At 44.0% G+C, this 25,106-nt stretch overlaps 2 protein-coding genes across 4 annotated transcripts in view; one reads left to right on the top strand and one right to left on the bottom strand.

Annotated features, from left to right (window-relative positions):
• LOC144755680 (solute carrier family 22 member 7-like) overlaps positions 1-25,106 on the top strand; it is a 177,675-nt gene that overhangs the window by 73,415 nt on the left and 79,154 nt on the right. Inside the window, exons 4-5 of the mRNA XM_078644851.1 lie at positions 10,053-10,221; positions 12,807-12,930. Coding sequence (XP_078500977.1) covers positions 10,053-10,221; positions 12,807-12,930 — 293 coding nt within the window. The remainder of the gene's footprint in view (positions 1-10,052; positions 10,222-12,806; positions 12,931-25,106) is intronic.
• The window catches only part of LOC144755679 (uncharacterized), a 274,169-nt gene that overhangs the window by 177,924 nt on the left and 71,139 nt on the right, over positions 1-25,106 (bottom strand). For 2 of the 3 annotated variants that reach the window (XR_013594952.1, XM_078644850.1), the window contains exon 3: positions 10,151-10,314. Coding sequence is in view for 1 of the 3 variants with exons in the window: in XM_078644850.1 (XP_078500976.1) it covers positions 10,151-10,190 (40 nt within the window). In the remaining 2 variants the exon portion in view is untranslated. Of the gene's footprint in view, positions 1-5,232; positions 6,389-7,206; positions 10,315-25,106 lie in introns of those variants that run through there. The other variant, XR_013594953.1, reaches the window with a different exon arrangement.

Raw genomic sequence — 25,106 nt, 5'->3', positions numbered from 1 at the left:
GGGATTCAGGAGATCTAATTATTACCATAACATGTGACGTTAGGGAATCAGAATCAAGTATTATTGACCCTGTAATATGCACTAAATGCCCCCATTTTAACAAAATATTGCTGCAAAAATTAGAAAATTTGGAGAGGGAATTGGCAGAAATAAAAAAATCACTGGAGGTGCTAACACACAAAGTAGAAGAGCATAGGATCATAGATCACCAACCAGCGATATCCTCTATTCCCGCTACAGCAATAAGGGGAATTTCTCCTAGCAAACTAACGACAGGAGGAGGGCCATTATTGAGAGAGTCCACAGCTCGAACTTTACCTACTATATCATGGATAGGAGGGGGATCTTTGCTACCAAGAGGTAACACAGTTCAAAGGCCACCAGGTGGGTGTACTAGTTTAGGGCATCCCAGTCCTAGGCCACATGTTCAGTTTAGGAAAGAACGGGGTGTGAGAGGCAGCGATACGGATTCGTACCCCAGTAATATGAGCAGCAGCAACACGCTCCTGGATAGAGAAAGAAGGAGCATGGGAGACAGTCAGGGCAGCCCATTTAACAGAGACCCAGCAACAGTAGTGTATATGACGAAGGTCCCCAAGCTTAGTGGGTCTGCGGGATATGAAAATAGTGATTCCATTCAGAATAAAGCGATCCACTGGCTCCGCCATGTGAGGGGGTGCAGATCGATCATCAGGGAGGACATGATTAGGGTAAGAAGGTTGTCCCTCTTTAGCTCACACACAGATTGCATTGAAATACAGCTATGCAACCCAGTATTAGCAGAGAATTTAGTAGCCCTTGAGTATCGGTCTTGACCCCTAAGTATTCGGACATTCAAATCAGGCGATTGCCTTGTTGGTCCATAGATAGGCAAACGGAAGACTCTGACCTGAATAGAATAGATTGACTAACTAGAGTTATCCCTTCAAACTGCTCACTCGATAAGGGAAATCTGGGTGAGCAGGGAGACATGACTGGTTCTGGGAGGGGTATGGATACCCAGTGCCTAGCAGGGGCAGAATATGATAACTCAAGAGTGATAAAGCTCCTCTCCTGGAATATAGCAGGCCTCCAAAAAAAACTGGTAATCCCAGAATGGAATGAATTTATCGAGAAGCACGAGGTATGCATGTTCCAAGAGACTTGGAGCACGACTCCCCTATACAAGCGTGGGTTTACTTCCTATTTTATCCCGGCTATTAGATCAAGGAAGGGTCGACTGTCGGGGGGCCTTCTTATATGGGTTGACATTGCTCTAAATTGGGATATTACGATGAATAACCCACCCTCGGAGGACATTTTACACCTAACAATTAAAGGCCTGCCCAAGGGCAATAATGTGGAGCTGTTTCATGTCTATGCGAGAGGAACCGCATGGGCCCAAATTTCAACTACTGTAGCAGCCTTAGGAGCAGCTTTAGCTAGTATTTCCGCCCGTCCAATATTATTGTGGGAGGAGATCTAAATTGTACTTACGAACCCCTAAGTGAGGAGGACCTCCTGGGTACTAATGAAGAAGATGTTAAACAATCTATCCCTATATTGAGCTTGCCCCCTATTAAGAAATGGTCACCTAGGGCAATTCAAATCAATGCGATAACATTAGAATATAATCTACGAGCTGTGAATGGCAGGACAGCTTCTGATCCAAAAGGGGCGAACACATATAACAGACTCAGTGGCCCCTCGCACATTGATTATATCTTGCTCGACACTCGCCTATGGGGTGACCTAGTGGATATGGAGGATAAACCGTCGCAGGATAGCGACCATAACCCTCTATGCATGAAAATAAGATGGAGAACTAGGGAAAAGTCATCAAATGCCCCGCTACTACTAACAAAGGAGGTGGTTCCATCTAATTGTAACCGTAGATTGAAATGGCAAAAGGTTGCATACCAGGAAGATGTATTAATTAGTATTAGAGAACTGGTAGAGGAGAAGAGCACTGACGTTGTATATTTTAGCACAGCCCAGGGGAAAAAGCAGGTTTTCCATTTGAATGAATTTTATAAAAATACAATAGAGACGCTGGGCTCCTATTTTATTATTAAGGATACTGGAAGGCCTAAATGTAGTGTAGTAAAATCAGGAAGCGTATGGTACACATCTCGGTGCAGAAAAAAGAGAAAGGATTTATCGATAGCCCTGCGCAAAAAAGACGTCTCAGCAGTAAGGGTGGCTATAAAGGAGTACAACAATACCATAGAAGCAGCTAAGCGGGACTGGGAGGAAAAACACTGGCAGGAACTTAAAACCGCAGCCCAGTCAAAAGATTCAACTATATTTTGGGCCCTAATTAATAAATCGAGCAGAAGGGGAGCTGCCCCCATCCCAAATCATATTACAGAACAGCAATGGTATAGCCACTTTTTTAAACTAAACTGCGCCGAGGCAGATCTAGTGACACCGCAAAGTAGCCAGGTATGCTTAGAAAATCCTGTTTTAGCAGATCCGTTTACAGTGCAGGAGGTTCAATCGGCCATTAAGAACATGGCCCCGGGAAAGTCCGCGGGCCGGATGGCTTGCCGGGTGATTTATTTTTAAATGACCCCATGCTTTGGACCAACTTCATTGCCCCACTAATGAATATGATTGCACAGAGGCAATCTGTCCCTGATTCATGGAGGGGAGTTGAAGTGGTAACAGTATTTAAGAAAGGCGCTAGAGAGGACCCGGCCAATTACAGGCCGATTAGTTTAATCGATGTCATTCAGAAAGTAGTTGGCTGGGTCATTGTCTCTAGAATAGGATTATGGTTGGATGAAGGAAACATCCTTACGCATTTCCAGGCGGGATTCAGGCAGAAGGTGGGTACAATGGACCAGGTTTTCAGGTTCTTTGCGGTATACTGGAAAACTGTGTCCATTGGAAAAGGCAGCTTATACCTGGCCTTCATAGATCTGAAGACCGCCTTTGATGTGGTGCCCCGCGAAAAGCTCTGGCAAGTGTTACATGATCTGGGCTTTCCCTCTTATCTCCTTGAATTCGTTAAGAGACTACATGAGGGCAATTATGCCAAAATCAGATGGGGGAATCAGGGCCAGCTGACTGAAAAGGTGGCTGTGAACAGGGGGGTTCGCCAGGGCTGTGTGATGGCCCCGACTTTGTTCTCTCTCTTTGTTAATGGGGTGGTGGACCATTTGAGAGAGGACCCAGCCGATGCCCCAGTCCTGGCGGGGAGAAAATACCCACCCTGCTCTTTGCCGATGATACCCTCCTGATGTCCAAAACCCCTGTGGGCCTTCAGAAATTGTTGGACAGGTTTAGCTTGTTCTGCGAAGAAAGGGGTTTGACAATTAACACCTCCAAAACTAAGTTAATGTTACTGTCCCCCTCAAAAAGATCAAGGAGGATTAACATTACCCTTAATGGGTCCCCGTTAGAGGTTGTGAAGGCATTTGACTACTTGAGAGTCAGGGTTAACAACATGATGAAATGGAACTCCCATGTGACCAAAATGCTCCTCAATCTTAAAAGAGTATCAGGAGCAATCCTGAGAGAACAACGGAGATCCATCAGCAGACCGATAGCATCGGCACTTGTGGTATATGAGGGAAAGGCACTAGCCTCAGCAGTGTACGGTTCAGAATTGTGGGGTTTCGAGAACACTGTGGATTTGGTCAGAGCTGAGAGCAAGTTCCTGAGAGATTTGTCGTCCCTCCCAGTGTCTACTCCTTTAAAGCCCCTTCTCCATGACATGGGCAAACGCTCAATCAAAGATGTAGTATGCCTCCGACCATTACTATTCTGGGTGCGGCTAAGAAGAACGCCCGAACTTGCCAACTATGTGGTAGCTCTTGATGAGCTCATTAACTTGAACAGCTGCAATAAGATCGTGTGGCTGAGTAAATTGAGGCAGTTGGCCAAAAACCTAGGGCTGGAGGAGTCATGGAAGAGCCAATTCCCCCCCCCCCAAACAAGCCATTAAGGAAATATATTGGGAGTTGTTGTTGTTGGTATGTATTTGTAGAGCGCACGTTCACCCTGGGGTTTCTTGGCGCTGTGTACCTCTGGGGAACCCATCCTGGCTTTCCCTGTGAGATGGTCCCTATTGGACACCCTCAAGGTGAAGCCAGGCATCCCCAGCAGCGAGGGGGCCGTTGTGGAGATTAAGCAAGCTATTGCCCAGAGTTGCAGCGTGGGACCCATTGTTAGAGAGGCACCGAGGCGAGATTTATCAAGCCCGCTGACATTGGTCCTGTACCCTGCCGCGTCGGGGATTGAACCCTGGTCCCAGGCCGACCTCTGCTTCTGGGTCTGCCGCCTCTAACTGGTGAGCCACACTTCTTCCACAGGGTGGGTACAGGCAGAGGAATTACGGGGCTCTAACTGGGGGCATCTAACTGCACAGTTTCTGGAGTATAAACCAGCAAGGATGCTTGAACTTTTTTAGACTTTATCCAATCCCCAAGAGATAGATCACTCTACTTAAAGCTAAGGTATGGGACCCTCCCGTTAAATGAATTCACTGAGGGATGGAAAAAGTCTGGGTCTCCACAAGCTCCATGCCCAGGTTGTCCAGCTCCCAGAGAGTCATTAGGGCATTTCTTGTTTGCCTGTAAAGCCTACGGTGGGGTGAGAAGAAGATGACTGAAACCATTATGCAAGGAGATGGGTTTTAGACATCACAGGATGGCCCAACGCATCCTCACAACAGATACTAAATCCTTGACTATTGGATGTGGGGGGTGCTAAGTATTTGGGAATCGCCTGGCAGATCCGGACAAAGCTGATACAATCCAATATGATTTGAGGACTGCAAGCGATATAGGTGATTATTCCTGATGTATTTTTCTAGCCTTCTGGTTTTTATTGTAAATATGTCTTTTTATTGTTTTTATTGCATTGCTCTTTGTAAACTTGATACATGAATTTTATGGCTGGTATTTAAGATTGGAAAATGTATTTACTTTTATGATAAGATTTTTATCGAATAAAGTTACTACAACAACAACAACAATTTAACAGAGGTAGACGGATTTGTACATGTGTTTTGTGAAGCAATAGCAAGATTATTCTTCAGAAGTATGAACTCATTTAGGACAGAGCTCATTCAGGAGGACTCAAAGGAGAAATCAGTTGCTTAATTCAAATCAGACAGTAGCAAATTCAATTGTGTATAGTGTGATTGGAAGTTTGTTGTATGTGTATCTGCTACCTTACAGGACAATGCAATTTAACATTAAACCTAGTGACTTTAAGAGCACAGAAAGGAATGAAGACTATTGCTTACCGGTGTGCATGCACTCTTTAATGTGAATAAGCATTTATCCATAAAGTGCTTTGTTTCTTGAATGGATGGCAATTCCATATTTGTGATTTAAAGATTAAGATGTACCCCACACTCTAGGTGGGGAGAAGTACCATGGATGACAGAATTTTTGTAAAACAATGCAAAAAACCTTTTTCTCTTACTTTTTTATAGCATACACAAATGTTACCTCTTTCAGGTTCATCTAATACTGCAGATATGAACCAACTCAATTATACTTTACATCAAACCATTCACACAGTTGGAGACACCTTTTCTGGTCAAGCTATTAAATATGAAATATGTTGATGCTAAATGGACCCCAGCACCTGGACATTGGATGTGGTTTTCCAACAAATACTACCATTTAAAGTGATTTAATGTTTTATTGGATAATAGGTCATTAAATGGCTTTCAATCCTGCAGTTTTTACATTGCTACCGAGCACAAAAAGGCATCCAGTATTTCATGTCTCCCTGTTAAACCCTGTACATGTACACACAAGTTTTGCAATGCTATCTGATTCAGTAAAAACTAATAAACATGAGGATAAAGCACATAAAATGTTGCTGTTTTGAATATCCAAAGATCAGGTGGGGAATGGAGCACTTGTCCTGCATAACCTGGGTCAGTGGATCGTCGTGTTCAGTATCCCAATAAAAAACCTTCCATCATGTGTCAAAGATGGATTATGGTGGTATATCTTGATTCTCCACCTCTTAATCACGTGGCAGCATCATTATAGGGTTAGTGATTGTGCTTTCTCCACCCGGAGATATGCCCCTGCTTAGTGCAGTAGAGATCAGTGGTACTGGGGTCCTATGTGAATTTAAAAATACTCGTACAGCCAGTGGTTGATTTAATGGTTCTGGATTCGAGATATAGGTTAATAAACTGGAATCGGTGCGTGTTGAGATTAAGTTATGAGTCTCCCGCACTTTAGTTGTCCTTTAAAAAAATGGTTGACATGTTTCAGCCTTTATTCCGCCTTTGTAGGTCGAGTAGGCTTTCTTCAGGACCAGAGTGAATGATGGGAAGAGACTAGAAGGTCTCAGGGTGAGTTGACCATTTTATTCTTAATGAAGTGTAGGAAAGAGATAAACTAATCTGTTTCCGATTGAGGTCCAAAGGTACCTTTGCAAAATTCTCATTAGAACTGTTTTGAATATGTCAATAACTTTTGCATAAGTAGATTGAATGGAAAGGGAATAGACCAAAGGCACATACTTGAAAACGGCGGCTAACATTTCTACCCTGGCATTATCAAAGTTAAATACACAAAAGACGATGCAAGAAATTATTTCAAATAGTCTAAACCGCTTGCAAATATTGGGATACTTTCAATAGAGGCCTTCTTTATGTAAATCAGTACTGACCCTGCTCCTCCTAGCAACAATCCATCCTGTACCAGAAGGTAACTCAAACAGCCTCAGACGGTTTCAGCATTTTGAGGCCTTTTCAGTGAGGTATGACTTGTATGCTGTGATGTAGCAAAAAAGGGATCCACACCAGGGCATACCCTGGACCACTTATGGTATCAAATCAAAAACTCCAAACTATGATGCAGAAATGCTTACAAATAGTCCACCCGGAGATATGCCCCTGGTTAGTGCAGTAGTGATCAGGGGTACTGTGGTCATATGTGAATTTAAAAATACTCGTAGAGCCAGTGGTTGATTTAATGGTTCTGGATTCGAGATATAGGTTAAAAAATGGAATCGGTGAGTGTTGAGATTAAGTTATGAGTCTCCCGCACTTTAGTTGTCCTTTAAAAAAATGGCCGACATGTTTCAGCCTTTATTCCGCCTTTGTAGGTCGAGTAGGCTTTCTTCAGGACCAGAGTGAATGATGGGAAGAGACTAGAAGGTCTCAGGGTGAGTTGACCATTTTATTCTTAATGAAGTGTAGGAAAGAGATAAACTAATCTGTTTCCGATTGAGGTCCAAAGGTACCTTTACAAAATTCTCATTAGAACTGTTTTGAATATGTCAAGAACTTTTGCATAAGTACATTGAATGGAAAGGGAATAGACCAAAGGCACATACTTGAAAACTGCTGCTAACATTTCTACCCTGGCATTATCAAAGTTAAATTCACAAAAGGTGATGCAAGATATGATTTCAAAAAGTCTAAACTGCTTGCAAATATTGTGATATTTTCGATAGAGGCCTCCTTTATGTAAATCAGTACTGACCCTGCTCCTCCTAGCAACAATCCATTCTGTACCAGAAGGTAACTCAAACAGCCTCAGATAGGTTTCAGCATTTTGAGGCTTTTTCAGTGAGGTATGACTTGTATGCTGTGATGTAGCAAAAAAGAGATCCATACCAGGGCGCACCTTGGACCACTTGGGGTATCAAATCAAACACCCAAAACTATGATGCAGAAATACTTACAAATAGTCTAAACCATTTGCAAATCACTCTGGGTAACATTACAATCCATTACGTTCACCCACTTACCTACTGCAGGTAGAGGCAAGCTTTATGTAAATCGGTACTGACACTACTCCTCACTGGCCGTGTCTGAACTGGGGTGGCTTGGTGAGCAAAATAGCGATGGATTAAACCCAGATCTGTGAATGGGGATGAATGTTTTGCCATTCTGCAACATTCTGTCCATCATCTTGTGTGTTTTACTACTCCTCACTGCAACAAACCATCCTGTACCAACAGACCCAGAAAAGGCCTCTAACACAACCCCAGACCAATTTCAAACTTGTGAGTCCTCTTCAGTGAGGCATGGCTCGGCTCATGTGGCACACCATGAATCACTTAGGGTATTTCATCAAAGACACAAACAGTAATAGGTGAAATTATTGCAAAGTGACCAGACACTATCATTTTGGATATTATTCCATCCCTTCACTTTTTCATCTACTGTGTCACTCTAGACAGAGTCCCTTTGTGTGAATTTGAACAAGCCCTGCTCTTCATGGGCATAGTCCACTCCAAACCACCAAAAGGAGGCTCCTACTGAAGTGAATAGAAACAACTTCAGCTAAGTTTTGGCATGATTAGTGGTATATCTCGGATCCTGTGGGACCGTGATCAAGGGACCCATGCCTGTGCATGTACTGGGCCACTTCAAGTGTTACATTAGGCACACAAGAACTGATCAGAGGAATGCTGGCAAATAGGTTAACTAGTGGCAACAGCTCAAGGTACCATTCCAACCCATTGTTTTCCACCAACTGTGCCAATCTAGACATTTTCATGATATACATCATAAGAAACCAAGTATGACGGGTGCTGTGAAGGACGATGATGTCAGACTTCATAAGATTCTTTCTCTGGTATGTTGTGCAAGAGCTGTGTTAGGTTTCTGTAAGTAGACACAGTGGAACTGTTTCCAGAAATGAACTGTAGCAGGCTGTCCAGTGTTGCCACTTTGACAAGTGTTGACGCGGCCCAGAACAACTGGAAAAGTAAGAGAAGCCTATACGAAGGAGAGGCAACAACACACATCAGATCCAGAAGTCAGGCAACACCATACATCACATTTGGATGTCAGGCAACAACACATTTTGATTTATAAGTCTATTCAGGAGTGTCTTCATACTATGCAAGTAGTTTCTTTGCATGTTCTTCAGTCTAAAGCCTTCATCACGATTTCCAGATTCGCATACAGTATCACTGCAGATGCACTTGATCTTGGCTATAAATTTCCAAAAGTGATATTAAAAATAATCTGTCAGCCTTGATAATATCATTTGTAGTGAAAGAGAGTATGTGCTCCATGGGTAACAATTTACATTGTCAAAAAAGCAAACACCTTACAGTTCACAACAAGACTTGTACAGTGATTTCCATAGTAAATCATCAATATCAGTCTGAGGAGCAGAACTCGTGTTATTTGGCAACAGGGCCCCTATGATCCCTTAATCTGGAGGAGTCACTCCAAATTCTACATAGAATATTTTTAGAGAGTAACCTCATACACTTTTTGTTTTTAAACAGCGAAGCCTTTCACATAGTGGTCTAAGCACTAACTCAGTGGGGGCCTTGGAAGAGAGGCTAACATCACCTCCTTGAATGTTTTACATGCCTGAAATGTGTTTTTTTTAGACTGAGAGAAATGAAGTATAATGTTTACAGTGTGATGATGGCATCTATAAAAAAAATTGGTATCTCAACCAAGGTGAGCCCAGCCAGAAGGATTTAACGTTCAGACCCTCCAGGGCACAGGATCTACTGGGTCATAAGTCAGTAGGCTTTTTCATAGAGGTGACTTGCTCTTTTCATACCCTCTTACATCCATGTTTTTTACAGCGATTGAAATAGAACTCAAGTCTCCATTAAATAATCACATGCTTAGTATAACAAATGGCACTGTTGTGTCATAAGGGACTATATAGAGCAAACTGGGTTTTTGTTTCTGTTCTTGACACTGTTTTTGGGTGGTAAAGACAAGTGCTAAATATGACTAATGGCAAAAAGATAAAGAGTTCTATAGCCATCTACAACCTTGGCTGACCAATGTGAAATCGCTACTTTGTCAAATCCAAATGGTCCAAGACCTGTCTTCAGTTCCACTACAAGGAATTGCTCACAAACTTTCCCGTTATTTAAGGTACAAACCTACTGTGCATTGTGATGGCAGTATGGGTTGGTAGTTTGTGGTTTTAAAGAAGTAATAAACAGATAAATTCCGACTCAAAAGGTAAACTAAAAAGAAAAGCTCCAAGGTGGTCTGAAGAGCTTGGTATATGAAGAATCTCCATGATTTAGTTACAGAACCTTGAGCTACAGTGTGACCACCAATATTCAATGTCTGATCAGTGTCTCTTATCTTCCAGCTTTGGAATGGGTGGATACGAAGCACCGCACCTTCATTGGGTGCCTGATGAGCCTGTACTGGAGCGTTGGGTTTATGCTTCTACCATTAGTGGCGTACCTGATCCGGGACTGGCGCTGGCTGCTTGTCGCTGTAACATCTCCCTATATTTTGGGGATCATTACCGTATGGTGAGTGAGTAGACCCATAGCAGGAGAATATATGTTTTAAGTTCATCTTGCGTATTCAGGAATTTGATTCCACACCTCACTCTTCCAGTAGACCTAAATGGAAGTAGAAAAGGAGATAATGTTGAAAAAAAGGTTAAAGGCAAGGGAGGCTTTTTGGATCAACAAAATAAAAACACTAACATTTGGTATGAATTCAGACAGGGAACTATAAGTTTTACTTTAGGAGAATTGTAATTATTTTTCTTCTGGATGGTATTGCTTCATGATATAGAAATAGGTGGTTGGTAATGAGTACATTTTCAACACTTATTTTGTTAATTGTGATCCATTGTTGATATATTGTTTTAAGAAACAGTAACAATCATGGTATTTCTATTGTGATAATGGTGATAGAAAAGGTTTATAAAAAAATGTCACATCAATTTGGTTGTCTTTTGTGGTACATTGCTGATATCTTTGTAGTTATGTTAAGTAGTTAGTTAAGGAATGATCTTTGTTAATCATGATAATTTCACGATGAATGACTATATAATCAATGTCAAAGTGGGTTTTGTGATTAAGCATTGAACTCTACCATGATGCCCATGAGGTATTGGATTCCAATATAGAATATTCTGTTCTACATTTAATTTTTTACTTTATTGACATTTGTATTTTCAGGTTTATGTTACTGTTTTGATTTGAGTTTATGTGATTTGTAATGGATTTTTATATTTGTTGAGGTCTTTTGTATTTGAGTCAAGAAATTGTTTGGGGTCTGAGGTACAGTGCTAACCATCCAGATATGGAGTGAGTTTTTTTCTGGGGTAAGACAGTGTGCGCATTTGGTGGGGAATTTATAATGGACAAAAAAAAGGCAGCTTGTACTGATGCTTAGTTTACTATGGTGTAGTTTGATTGGGAAATTATTTTATTTATGCATAGATATTGGGCAAGAACTAAAAACTATGGTAGTTTATCAGTCAATAGTTTGATTCTTAATTTGGTATTTGGGCAATATTTTTCATGTTTTTTCATTGTGTTATCGTGTTTAGATACTCTTAACATGATGCCAAATGGATAGACCTTAAAATATAAAGAGATTATTTATAATTCCGAAATATAAGGTAAGCAGAGTTTGCGGTAATGGTGATCATTATGGAAGGAAAGGCTGTTAATTTTAGGAAGCTACAGATTCAGTTGAATGAATTTCCACTAATCTTATTGTTGGGCTGCATGGAATGTTTCATATCAGGATGGAGTAATTTTTCTTTTTGTATCCAAGACATTTGGGTATTAGGAAACAGGGATGGGCAAATTATAATTTAAGATATACATCTCAGATTAACTATTCAAAACCACAATAGAATTCATATGTTTTTTCCAATGCAATTATAATGCAAATGACTATAAATTTAATTATGCATTGGACGTTGGCATATTATTATTGTAGACATTTCAGGTTATGAAATTTGAAAGATAAATGAAATTACTGCTCTGATTTGAAGTATTCTGGATGTGAATACATTTAATACTATTGAGATTGTACAGGAATGGATTGAACAATTTATGGTGACAGGTCTTGCATACTAGTGTTTTTGATTATATGATGAATACATGGTTTTTACTTTGGACATTTGCTACTGCCACTATTTTGGCTTATGTTTGAATGAATTGACTGTGTGTTAATTTCAGGGACAGGAAGATTTTACAATACTCTTTTCAGGGCATTGAAATGTTTCATACTATGGAAATGTGATTTATTTTCAAAACAATGGGGACTGATATGGAGTTCTTTATTGGACATTTAGTTATTTCTCTAGTTTAAATATGCATTTAAATTCAATAACAACTTAGAAAGGAGAACTTGATAGCTAATATTAAATGAATATAAGAACAGTTGGGAGGAGTTTAAGAAGCACATTGTGACACCTTCTTGTGACTTTTTTCAAATTGACAACGTTTTCAACGTGCTTCTCTTTAAATTATAAATAGTGTAACAAACAGGGATAATTATCAATCATTATTTGATTATTGGTTAATTGTTGTAAGAACTGATTATTTATGTACAACTATGTAAACGTTTTTTTCAGTGTAATTTCTCATATATGATGGAGATTTTTGTTACGGTTTATGTTGTTTTCATTTAACAGAAGAAGCAGCAGTGTTGTGAAACATGCATGCTGTGCTAATCATATAATATTAAATTAAAGAATGGTATTATGATTAAGGGCCTGATTACAATCTTTGCGGATAGGATACTCCATCGTAAATGTGACGGATATCCCATCCACCATATTACAAGTTCCATAGTATATAATGGAATCGTTATTTGGCGGACGAGATACCTGCAGTGTTGTGAAAGAGTAACCCTGTTTGTCAAGATTGTAATCGGGCCCTATGTTTCAGAATGTCGAATTGTTTCTAAATGAATTAATGTTTGTTCATTGAATATTACGGGCTGATTATTTTCTAAGGAGTTTTCTTCACAGATCATTAAGATTATATCTCCGTATGGACAATGCACCATGTGATTTGAGAGCTAAGCACAGGACTAAAATTGATTGTTTTAATACACTGTTACTTCAGTTTCCTTAATTCCACAGGTGGATTCCTGAGTCTGTGAGGTGGCTGTTGACCAAAGGCAAGGTGAAGGAAGCACAGGCCGAGTTGGTTCGATGCTCTTCAATGAACGGCCAGGCACACTTGTCCTCCAACATAAACATGGAGGTGAGTAGAGTCTAGCTCTAAAGTGATTATTATTATTATTATTATTATTATTAAAAAGACTTATATAGCGCACAGCTACCCTAGGGCATCCCGGCGCTATGAACAGTGCATCAACCGTGAACCATAAGTTAGTTGTACCCGCTCACACCGGGAACAAATGAATTTTCAGGCCCCTACGAAAGCGCAAAATGCAGGTCTCGGCGCGGAGTTTTAGTGGCAGAGAGTTCCAGAGAGTTGCTGTATGCACAGAGAAACGTCTCCCGCCCGTGCGCGATCTTTTTACTCTCGGGACGTGGAGCAAGCATTTCTGATCGGACCTTAGCGCTCTGTTCGCTTTGTAAGGCACTACCAAGTTCTCCAGGATTGGTGGTCCGTTACCCTGAAGAATTTTGTGTGCGGTACAGAGTGCCTTAAACTTCACTCTCTCCCGCACCGGTAACCAGTGCAGAGCCTTAAGGGCGGGTCTGGCAGATTCTGTTCTGGGGATGTCCATCAGAAGTCTGGCCGCCGCATTTTGCACCTGCTGAAGTTTGTTAAAAGTGGATTCAGGGGCGCCTAGAAAAAGACCATTGCTATAGTCAAGGCGAGATGTTATCAGCCCCTGAATCAACAGCTTCCTCGATGAAAGGGGAAGGAGCGGGAAGATTTTACGAGCAGCCCGCAGCAGGGCAAAACATACTCCCGCAGTTCTTTTGGCGTGAGTTCTGAAGGAAAGATCTTGCTCGAGCCAGACTCCCAGGCTCTTAATCTCATCTTTCATGGTGGGGAAGTCACCCATACAGCTTGGCCAGCATGTTAATGGCAATGGGGGAGCTTTGTTTCCAAGTAACATAATCTCTGTTTTAGAGCCGTTCAGCTTCAAAGCTGAACTGCTCATCCAGGTGTAGACATCCACCAGGCATGAGTGCAACAAGTCAGGGTTCTCCACCAGTTGAGGAAGGGCGACCACCAGCTGAGTATCATCAGCATAGCTGATGATCTTGATGTTGTAAGGGGCCACCACATCCTCCAGGGGGGCCATATAGACATTAAATAATGTCGGGCTCAAGGCCGAGCCCTGCGGCACCCCCCACTGGAGAGAGATGGATAAAGACTTGTTGCTGCCTTCCCAGACCTGATAAGACCGGTCTTCGAGAAATGAACAAAGCCACTTCAAAGCGGCCCCTGCCACACCCACCTCTGACACCTCTATACATGAAACTGATCATCTGTGACAATTCATTCTTTATTCACTAACATTTGTCTTGTTGGTTCACTTGTGAGGATGAATGTCAAGTACCTTTCAAGTGGCCGTAGAGATGCAGTGAGTTTTTGATTATATGATGAATACATGGTTTTTACTTTGGACATTTGCTACTGCCACTATTTTGGCTTATGTTTGAATGAATTGACTGTGTGTTAATTTCAGGGACAAGAAGATTTTACAATACTCTTTTCAGGGCATTGAAATGTTTCATACTATGGAAATGTGATTTATTTTCAAAACAATAGGGACTGATATGGAGTTCTTTATTGGACATTTAGTTATTTCTCTAGTTTAAATATGCATTTAAATTCAATAACAACTTAGAAAGGAGAACTTGATAGCTAATATTAAATGAATATAAGAACAGTTGGGAGGAGTTTAAGAAGCACATTGTGACACCTTCTTGTGACCTTTTTCAAATTTTACAACGTTTTCAACGTGCTTCTCTTTAAATTATAAATAGTGTAACAAACAGGGATAATTATCAATCATTATTTGATTATTGGTTAATTGTTGTAAGAACTGATTATTTATGTACAACTATGTAAACGTTTTTTTCAGTGTAATTTCTCATATATGATGGAGATTTTTGTTAAGGTTTATGTTGTTTTCATTTAACAGAAGAAGCAGCAGTGTTGTGAAACATGCATGCTGTGCTAATCATATAATATTAAATTAAAGAATGGTATTATGATTAAGGGCCTGATTACAATCTTTGCGGATAGGATACTCCATCGTAAATGTGACGGATATCCCATCCACCATATTACAAGTTCCATAGTATATAATGGAATCGTTATTTGGCGGACGAGATACCTGCAGTGTTGTGAAAGAGTAACCCTGTTCGTCAAGATTGTAATCGGGCCCTATGTTTCAGAATGTCGACTTGTTTCTAAATGAATTAATGTTTGTTCATTGAATATTACGGGCTGATTATTTTCTAAGGAGTTTTCTTCACAGATCATTAAGATTATATCTCCGTATGGACAATGCACCAGGTGATTTGAGAGCTAAGCACAGGACTAAAATTGATTGTTTTAATACACTGTTACTTCAGTTTCCTTAATTCCACAGGTGGATTCCTGAGTCTGTGAGGTGGCTGTTGACCAAAGGCAAGGTGAAGGAAGCACAGGCCGAGTTGGTTCGATGCTCTTCAATGAACGGCCAGGCACACTTGTCCTCCAACATAAACATGGAGGTGAGTAAAGTCTAGCTCTAAAGTGATTATACATGAAACTGATCATCTGTGACAATTCATTCTTTATTCACTAACATTTGTCTTGTTGGTTCACTTGTGAGGATGAATGTCAAGTACCTTTCAAGTGGCCGTAGAGATGCAGTGAGTTGAGTGATTTGTGTGAGAACTGTAAGTTACCATGGAACAACCAGATCTTTATTGTTTTCTTGGATTGTGAATTGCAGGGATGTAGATCAAGAGAATTATGTATGGCTGCAGTAAAACAGAGACATTTCCAAAACATATACCATCCTTGGTGGTGCAGAGAACTATAATAAGAGCTAGGTAGCCTGATTGCAGCTAACTGGATAGAGTGTGATCAAATTTACCCCATAAAGTGGGGAGGATGGATGAAAGGGTGGCTGTTCCATGAAGACACCAGTATACACTGCAGGGAATGGTGGAATTAGTTATCCTGTCACCTGGGCACTAGTAGAGGTTATAGAAGAAAGAGTTTACTTTTTGTAAAAGGGAATAGAAGCTGAAAGGCTTTAAAGTCAGTTGTGCATTCGTCATGTGTCAGCCTGCTGTTCATTTCATCAATTTGATTAAACACTTTCTTTAACACTTATATCACATGTTCATTGAAAGGTTTTCTAGATGATTTAGGTAGTTGCCAGCCAAGTTCAAGGACTTCCAGAAGTCCTTGGAGTTCTATGAGTTCACCTCAAGTGGTTGACTTTATCACTGCCACGCACAATCCTCATTATTAGGCTAGGACACAACTAACTGTTCGTGGCTGTTGCGCTATAGTTTGGGTTCTAGATCATTTTACAGGCCTCTCTGTGATAAATCTGCCGCCTTTTTCCACATGTAGTTTGTTATAACTGCGCTCTCTCAAATCCCCCGCATGTACAATGAGTTTGACGAGATGCTTGAATAAAATGGGAAGCAGTCCCCAGAATATATGTATCCCCAAAGACTATAGGGTTCTCTTTAGGTTTAAGGCTAGTCAGACATCTGCTGTCTTTCACTTACTGCATACCCCCCTGTTCTACTCCCTCCAGCACCACCGACACTGTAGCCATTGTGAGGTAAGGGTATGTGCTCCTGAGCATGTATTTACTAGGCTACTTTTTGAGAGTTATTATCACACTAAGAAGAACCAAAGCATATAAGACCAAAAAACATGTAGAGAATGGATGTCAAAATACAAATGCACACACACATGAACTCTTAGTCAAGTAGGCAGCTGAAGGTTATTTACATAATATTTGTATGTTTCATCTTCTTCACCCGAGCTTTCTAATCTATTATATTTATTTTACCATTCTTGATTCTGTGGTGGATAAATTATTTCAGTGTTTGCCTAGGTGTATCTTATACTCCAGCTGGATTCCTTTTTTATTTATTTATTAACTTCTACACTGTATCTCATTTAATCAAACTAGGATTTTTCTGTATTCTTTTAAAGTATAAAGTACATCAACTATTACTTATATATATATATATATGGATATTGTTACTTTGAATGTAATAACTTGTTTACTCTGAAAAATCTAATAATATATTGTATTGTGTTTAAATATCGGGGTATATATAATTAAAAAAAAGAGTTCATGTGTCTTAGTCAAGGCTTCCCAGTAACACAGGCCAGGTTCTTTATACTCACACAGTAATAAGTAGATGAGGCCTCCAGGGGTCCCTGCCTCACCCTAATTAATTAATATCTATACCAGTTATCTTTGTATAGTTTTTCCCAATGGAGTGTTGAATGGGTGTAGCCTCACGGTGTCTATAAATGTATCATTTCTGCCGCTATATGATCACATAGGCTGATAGCCTCATCTGTAAGTGTGGAATAGAAGTGAACTCAGCACAGCTGCAGTTCCTCAGAGCACGGATTCACAGAAAAAGTCTGAAAGAGATACAGAGTGACTAGGTCATCTGAAAATATTACTGACACTTTGACCTTGGATTTGCTAACATCATCTGGCACTCAGTTGACACAAGAAGAACAGTTAAAATACTGACCAGAGATAGCATGACCATGACACATGGTGCACGTGCCTTTTGAACCAAGTCAGATAAGATACTGGGTGGGGAAGTGTATGATATTTTGTAAATTGTGAACTGTGGCCAGACATAAAGGGCCCGATTCACAGAACTAACTTAAGACAAAATCCTAAACTTACTACTTATGGTATTCACAGAAGTTAAGATTTTGTCTTAAGTTTGTCTTAAGACAAACTTAAGACAGACTTAAGATAGACTTAAGGCAGACTTGTCTTAAGTCTGTCTTAAGTTTGTTTTAAGACAAAATCCTAACTTCTGTGAATACCAAAAGTACTAAGTTTAGGATTTTGTCTTATGTTAGTTCTGTGAATCGGGCCCATAATCTTCACAAACAGGTCAGCTTTTATAGTCTAGGGGCTGTGCTGAACCCAAGGAGGAGGGAAATCCGTAGGATCTGTGCTTAACCTTATGGGTGTCTTACATGTAAGAAAAGGAAGGTCATGGCCTGGCAAGTGGGTGCACTTGCCAGGTCGACATAGCAGCACCAAACAGATCGCCGATACTGCAGTGGCAGGTCTGAGTTACATTTACAGGCTACTCAAGTGGGTGGCACAATCAGTGGTGCAAGCCATCTAGTAGCATTTGATTTACAAGCCCTGTGCACACAAAGTGCAATGTACTAGGGGTTTACCAGTGAACCAAATATGCCAATCATGGAATTACCAATCCATAAATACAATTTACAGGGAGAGCATATGCACTTTAGCACTGATCCACAGTGGTAAAGTGCCCAGAGTCATAAAACTAACAACAGGTCAGAAACAGAAGGCCAAAAAGTAAGATATCTGAGGATAAACCCACTGGACAAGCTAGGTCTAACAGTGGCCGATCGATTGCGTACCTGGTATCGAAACTGTAGAACAATCTACCTGCTGGTCTGGGATTTCTATAGTCAGAAGCCAGGTTAAGGAAACTTCTTAAAACCAACCTTATTTAATACCTGCACTAATCTAAGGTTCACTATGGTACATCGGCTGGTGTTGGTTGCTTTCAGCACTGGGATACCCGGTTGAGTAGACATGCGCTTTATAAAAAACAATGTAATAGAATACAATGACATCATCCAGCAAAGTAAACCTCAATATACTTCATAAAATACCATTTACATTTTTTTTAATAAGTTAAGAAAACCAGTGAGAGACATACAGCAGAGAACTCGCTATAACCTTATAAACTACTACACTCACTTATCACCCAGGAGAGAGTTCCCAGTTAATATTTATATCTCTTGTAAACAACTATTCTAAACACTAATGACCATAGTAAGATGTTTAACCATACAGGCTAGTCTATCCCAAACCACAACAATCCCATTTGTCTGTGGCGCATTTTAATTTGGGGAATTAAGTCCTCTTAATCCTGAGAGTCCCTGGGTCCAACAAGTCTACCATGTACCTCCAGTAAACACCACAGAGCTGCGTTGCAGAGAGGTGGTCCGAGGCCACGCCCCATTTTACACATCTCTGCAATGCAGCTCTGTGGCGCATACTGGAGGTACCTGGTGGGTTAGTTTCCCCTCAGGGACCCTCAGGATTCAAGGGGACTTTATCCCCAACTTAAAACGCCCACAGGTCATGTTTGCACACATGTCATCGTAGGCCCCCCCTCCCTTCACCAGTGTGCAAACGCACCCCGTGGTGCGTTTTAAGAGGTAGTTTCAATCCCCCTGCCCTATTATATACTAGTGCCTTACAGAGGAGGTCATGCTAATCACAGGGGGACCCCAACGCATAGTGTTCCCTAGTGTATGTCTAGTCTAGTCTAGTCTGGATATTTGTATTGCGCAAACATATCACATCCCCTGAGGGAGTCTCATGGCGCATGCGGACAATCCCAGAAAAAGACAGTGAATGATCCTGAGAATGGAGGCCTAACTAAAAAGCCACGTTTTCAACAACTTTCGGAAACTCATGTGTTCGATAGTTGTGCGGATGTTTAAAGGAAGTTTGTTCCATAGGATTGGTGCCATGTGGGAGAAAGCACGTCCACCATTTCTAACTGTTTGAACTCTAAATGGCGTGAGTTGGAACTTAGAGCTAGATCTCAGTTCTCGCCCAGGCTGGTACCATGTCAATTTTCGGTTCCAGTATTTTGGTCCTGTGCCATACATATGCTTATGGACCAAACACATGGTTTTAAAAATGGCTCTTTTTTTTATGAGGAGCAAATGTAGACTTTTTAGGCATGGCAAGGAGGGGGATCGTTTTGGTAATCCCAAAATCAGACGGGCGGCGGTGTTTTGAACAACTTGTAATTTATTAATGTGGCACTCATTTATAGCAAGTAAAAGGGAGTTACCATAATCTAGCCTGTTAATTATAAGGCCCTGAACTAGGACTCTACGTGCTTCCTTTGGTATCCATTTGAAAACTCTGCGTAAACTACGCATGATTCCAAAACAAGTCCCAACGGTGTGGTTTACATGGTCCTTCATGGATAATTTATTATCCATATGGATTCCAAGGTTGCGGACGGATTCCTTTGGGACAGGGCATTCCCCCATTTCTGGGGGCCACCAATCCTGGGTCCAATGTACACTGGCTTGGCCAAATGTCATTATTTCAGATTTAGCACCATTCAGTTGTAGGTGATTCAGACTCATCCAATTTTTTACCTCTACCAGGCATTTTTGAAGCGCTTTTTGGTGTCGTTTATGTCATGGCCAAGGGTGACTAGTATTTGCGTGTCATCAGCATATGATAACACGTCAAATCCATATGCCCTAATGAGATTAGCTAAAGGGGACATATAAACATTAAAGAGCGAAGGGCTAAGGATGGAGCCCTGCGGCACACCCCTTGTAACTGGCAGTGTGCTGGCTAAGATTTCATCTGTTTGCAGTGTGGTTGTTCGATTTGATAGATAGCTGATAAACCATCTTAAAACCTGCCCTTTGACACCACACTCCAATAGGCTTCTAACCAAGATGTGATGGGAGATGGTGTCAAAGGCAGCCGATAGGTCTAAAAGTACCAGAATGCACGATTGACGTTTGTCAAGGGCAAATCTGATATTATCGGTAACCTCGATCAGGGCTGTCTCCGTGCTGTGAGCAGCACGGAAACCTGACTGAGAGGAGTCGAGTAGATTGTTTCTCTCGAGATAGCCTATCAGCTGTTCATTAACAAATGCCTCTAATACTTTCCCTGAGAAGGGTAGCAAGGAAATGGGGCGGTAGTTTGAGAAGGTGTTTATATCCGCACCGGGCTTTTTAAATAGAGGTTTTACTCTTGCCGCCTTCCAGATTTTAGGGAATTCCGCTTCTGTCAGGGATGTGTTTAGAAGGCAGGAGAGAGGATGAACCAGCACTGGAGCGAGAGTAGAAAATAGTTTAGAGGTTAACTGATCGCAGGGAGAGCCTGATTTAATTTTCCGTCCTAAACGCATGGTTTTTTCATTGTCCAACAATTCAAAAGTAGACCAATTTGCGGAGGAGACATTTATATGTGTGTCTTGATTCATGTGCAACTCCTGTTCCAGGTGTTGGAGAGATGTATTTTCTATTTTAAAAGGTTTACATATTTTTGTAATTTTTTCGTCTAAAAACATAGAAAGGGGGGACGTGGCTACGCAAGCGGCGATGGGGGTTGTAGCCTGCTAGAGCTCCCGCCGGCCCGCCATTGATCCGACGACTTATCCTGGTCCCCGAGCCACTGACCCGCAACCAAAACGGGGCTAAGGTTACCGGAGGCGCCAGTGACCATCCGGTGTGTTCGGTGGCGATCCCGCGCTCCCGGAGCAGCCGGGGCCTCGATTTTGGAGCAGCCGAGCAGTGGGTTGCGGCCAGGGGACGGCTGCGGCGCCCCGCTGGCCCTGAGGCCGAGGCTGAGGCCGAGAGACTGCTGGCACCCATCCTCCCAGGGCCAGGCTGAGCCCTGGGGCAGTGTAGACGTGACAGGCGGACCGGAGCGGCAGAGGTGGCCTGGTGGCCCGGGCACAGCCGGGACCTCGATTTTCGCGGCCCGGTGTCAGGGGCCGGCAGCGTGGAGGAGGGACGGACGCCCTGGAGAGCCCGATCGGCGGTGAATGTGCCGAGGCAACTATTCGGCCTACCGACGGCAACAGTGAGTAGTGGGGCCCCCCCCCCCCCGGGCCCACAGACCAGAAGGGACGTCGACGCTGTGGCGCAAGACACAGTGGGTCCACGCACCGACGGCAACAGTGAGTAGTGGGCCCCCCCCAGGCCCACAGACCAGAAGGGACATCAACGCTGTGGCGCAAGACGCAGTGGGTCCACGCACCGACTGGAGGAGCGTTACCGGTCACTGAGAGCCACAACCATCGGCGGCTGGGGGGGACAGCATAAGTGGGGGCAGTGACTGAGGTCCACCCGGTGCTATACCCAACACTAAGCCGACCCGAAGTGACTTGTCTGAGACTCCCCCCCCTCCCAGGGGCCAGCAGCAGTCCAGTGGCCCTGATAACTCTGCGATCATGACCAGGGGGGGTAGCAGCACCGCTAAGCAAGTAACCATCGATAAATTCACCGGCCTGGTGGGGGCCCTGGGCCATCAGGGGGCGGCTCGCCTGGAGGGGCGCCGGACAACGCGGCCCTTATGGCGGCCATAACCCAGTCACGGGACATGCTGGATGCCAAGATAGGGGCTGTTGGCGCAGATGTGACCCTATTGCGCCAGGACCTGAGGAACGCCGTGGCGCGGATCACGGAAGCAGAATCCAGAGTGTCAGTGGTGGAGGACGACGTGAGTAACCTTAAAAAGAGGATGGCGGCGATGGAAACTGCGCAGCGGATTACGGCGCTCCGGGTGGAGGATGCAGAAGGGCGGGCGCGCCGAAACAACCTCCGCTTCCTTGGATTTCCAGAGAGCTGTGGGAAGGGTGGCATGGAACAGTTCCTTACACAGTGGCTAGAATCATGGATGCCCCCGGGGACGCTGTCTGCATGCTTCGTTATTGAAAGGGCGCACCGCGCCCTGACGCAGAAACCACCTGAGGGCGAGCGGCCTAGGGCGGTAATCGCACGGCTGTTGAACTACCACGACAGGGACGCCATACTGAGGGAAGCTAGAAATAAAGAAACCCTCTTATGTGAAAATCAAAAGATCTTGATCTTCCCTGACTACACCAAACTCGTCCAACAGCAACGCCACTCTTTCATGGCAGCCAAGGCAAAGTTGAGAGGCCTTAAGCTACAATATTCCCTGCTGTACCCGGCGCGCCTGAGAGTGATCTTCCAGTCACGGACACTGTTCTTTGATACGCCGGAGGACCTTTTCAGATGGACCGATGAAACGGTGCAGGTCAGACCACATTCTCAACTAGGGCTCAATCCAGGCTCCCCTGAGGGCGCGCCTCGGCCACAGCGAGATCAGACGTCTAGACACGGACGAACCAAACGCTCCAAATCACGCAAGCGCGCAGCCTCGGCCGATGGCGCACGAAACACTGTTAGAACAGAGGACTCCGAACAATCTAGCACGGATCACTGAAGTCTCCGGGGCCTCGGCTCCCTCTTCTGCTATTACTGCTGCCAATCCTAGATGGACGTACCTGGTCGCCTGAGACCCACTGTATCTTCAGCCGTATCGCGGCCTTGTGACAGTACATCTAATGTCTACTGAGCGTGGACGAGGTTGTGGGGTGGGGTTCGGGGACTCCATGATAGTGGCTGCCACTCTCCCGTTTGTGAGAGGGACACTGAGGGGAGGGGGTGAGTTCACTGTTCCTCTTTGGGATGTTGGGATCCATTGGTATGGATGGGCCTGAGCCCTCTGTTTTGGTCTCGGGACTACCCATGCCGCGACAGGTACCTCATAGTTCATTGGGGTATAGGGTGGGGGGAGGCAGGGGACGGGCGGTCAGGGTTGTGGCTGCTGAGTTGGGGTTGGGGAATGTTGGGGATTGTGGGGCTAGGGGGTTGGAGCTGTTCTCTGGGGTGGATGGTGCACTGCATGTGTGTGTCGTTATAATGATTCGTGTGACGTGGGGTGGGTGGCGCTGGAGTGGGGGGCTCGTGTGGTGGACTCCAAAGGACTATGGCTGACTCGACTCGGCGGCTTCCGGAAGACTCTATGCGGGTGATTACGTGGAATGTCAGGGGATTACTGGACAAAATCAAGCGTGGGGCAGTGTTGCGATGGGGTAAGAGTGCAGCGGCAGATGTGTTCTTGCTCCAAGAAACTCATATGATGGGCACAAAGGCGCTGGGCCTGCAGAGGTTTGGGTATCAGCAGGTTTTCCATGCCGGGTTCTCGAGGGGATCCAGGGGAGTAGCCATATTGATACACCGTAGAATACCATACGTCCATGAGAAACAATGGGTGGATCCCCAGGGTCGCTACCTGTTTGTGAAACGCATGGTGGGCACGGAACCTATAGTGCTTGGGAGTGTGTACGCCCCCCCCCCTACAGTGGGCCCTGGCTGAGAGACTGTTTTCTGTATGGGAAGATATATCCGGGTCAGTGGCAGTAATTGGGGGAGATTGGAATGACGTAATGGATGTGTGTGTGGATCGCCGGAGGCGCCAAGAGACGACTGCAACTCCTCCCCTTTCCCTTCCACCCACCAGACTGCATGCCATGAGTGAGGGGCTGGGATGGGTGGATGCTTGGCGACATATGCACCCAGCGACCCGTGAATATACCTATGTCTCGGCGGTGCATGGGTCATTCTCGCGCTTAGATTATGTGTTTTTACCTCGTGAATGCCTGAGTAGGGTGAAGAGCGCAGACATCTTGCCGAGAGGATTATCCGACCACTCCCCAGTTTCAGTTAGCGTGGACCTCCTGCGAAAACGGCAGCCGTTCAGGTGGCGGATGTCCTCGTGGCATCTGCTACAGCCAGCTTATACTAAACACTTGCGGGAAACCATAGATCACTACTGGCGGGAAAACCTGATAGAGGGGGCTGACGTAGAAGTGGTGTGGGAAGCAATGAAGCCTACCGTACGTGGGGTGGATATCGCATGGTGCTCGGAGGCCCGTAGGCGGCGCCGGGAACAGACTGCGGTGGCGGCTGAGCGAGTGGAGACCCTTGAACGGGAACGCCGCGAGGGTGGCGATGAGGTCGGACTGAGGCTGCTTTTACAAGCACAGCAATCGTACGCGTCCCTCTTGATGGATGAAGCCAGGCAGGCGTGGCTGGCCACAAGAAGTAGGGTGTATCAATGGGGGGACAAGCCGTGCTCCATGCTCCATAGATTATGCCAACACAACTTTCAACCCCTCGTGCTGCCGGGCATCACAGACGACAATGGGGAGGTACTGACTGACCCTAACGAGTTGGCAGCGAGCTTCGCCACGTACTTCGAAGCCCAATACGCCTCATGTGACCAATTGCCTGAGGGCGATTTAGCCCGGTTTTTCGCGGACCTCCCGCCCACCCAGGTGTCAGTCGAGGCCAGGAAGGCCTTGGACGCACCCCTCACAGCGGAGGAGCTGGGAGACGCTCTGGGGCAACTCAATGCGGGCAAGGCTCCTGGCCCTAATGGCTACCCGTGTGAATTTTTTAAGAAATTCCACGTACAGCTGGGGCCCCACTATCGCAGAGTTCTTGAGGCGGCGAGAGCGCGGGGCGCGTTGCCCCCAGATTGGCGCCATGCCGAAATAGTGGTATTTCAGAAGCCTGGTAGACCCCCGGGTAGCCATGACTCATATAGACCTATTTCCCTCATCAATATCGAGGCAAAAATATTGGCCAAGGCCCTAGCAAACCGT

This window comes from Lissotriton helveticus, chromosome 5_1 (assembly GCF_964261635.1).
Source record: "Lissotriton helveticus chromosome 5_1, aLisHel1.1, whole genome shotgun sequence".
Lineage (NCBI taxonomy): Eukaryota > Metazoa > Chordata > Amphibia > Caudata > Salamandridae > Lissotriton > Lissotriton helveticus.
This window is presented reverse-complemented; position numbering and strand designations above follow the sequence as displayed.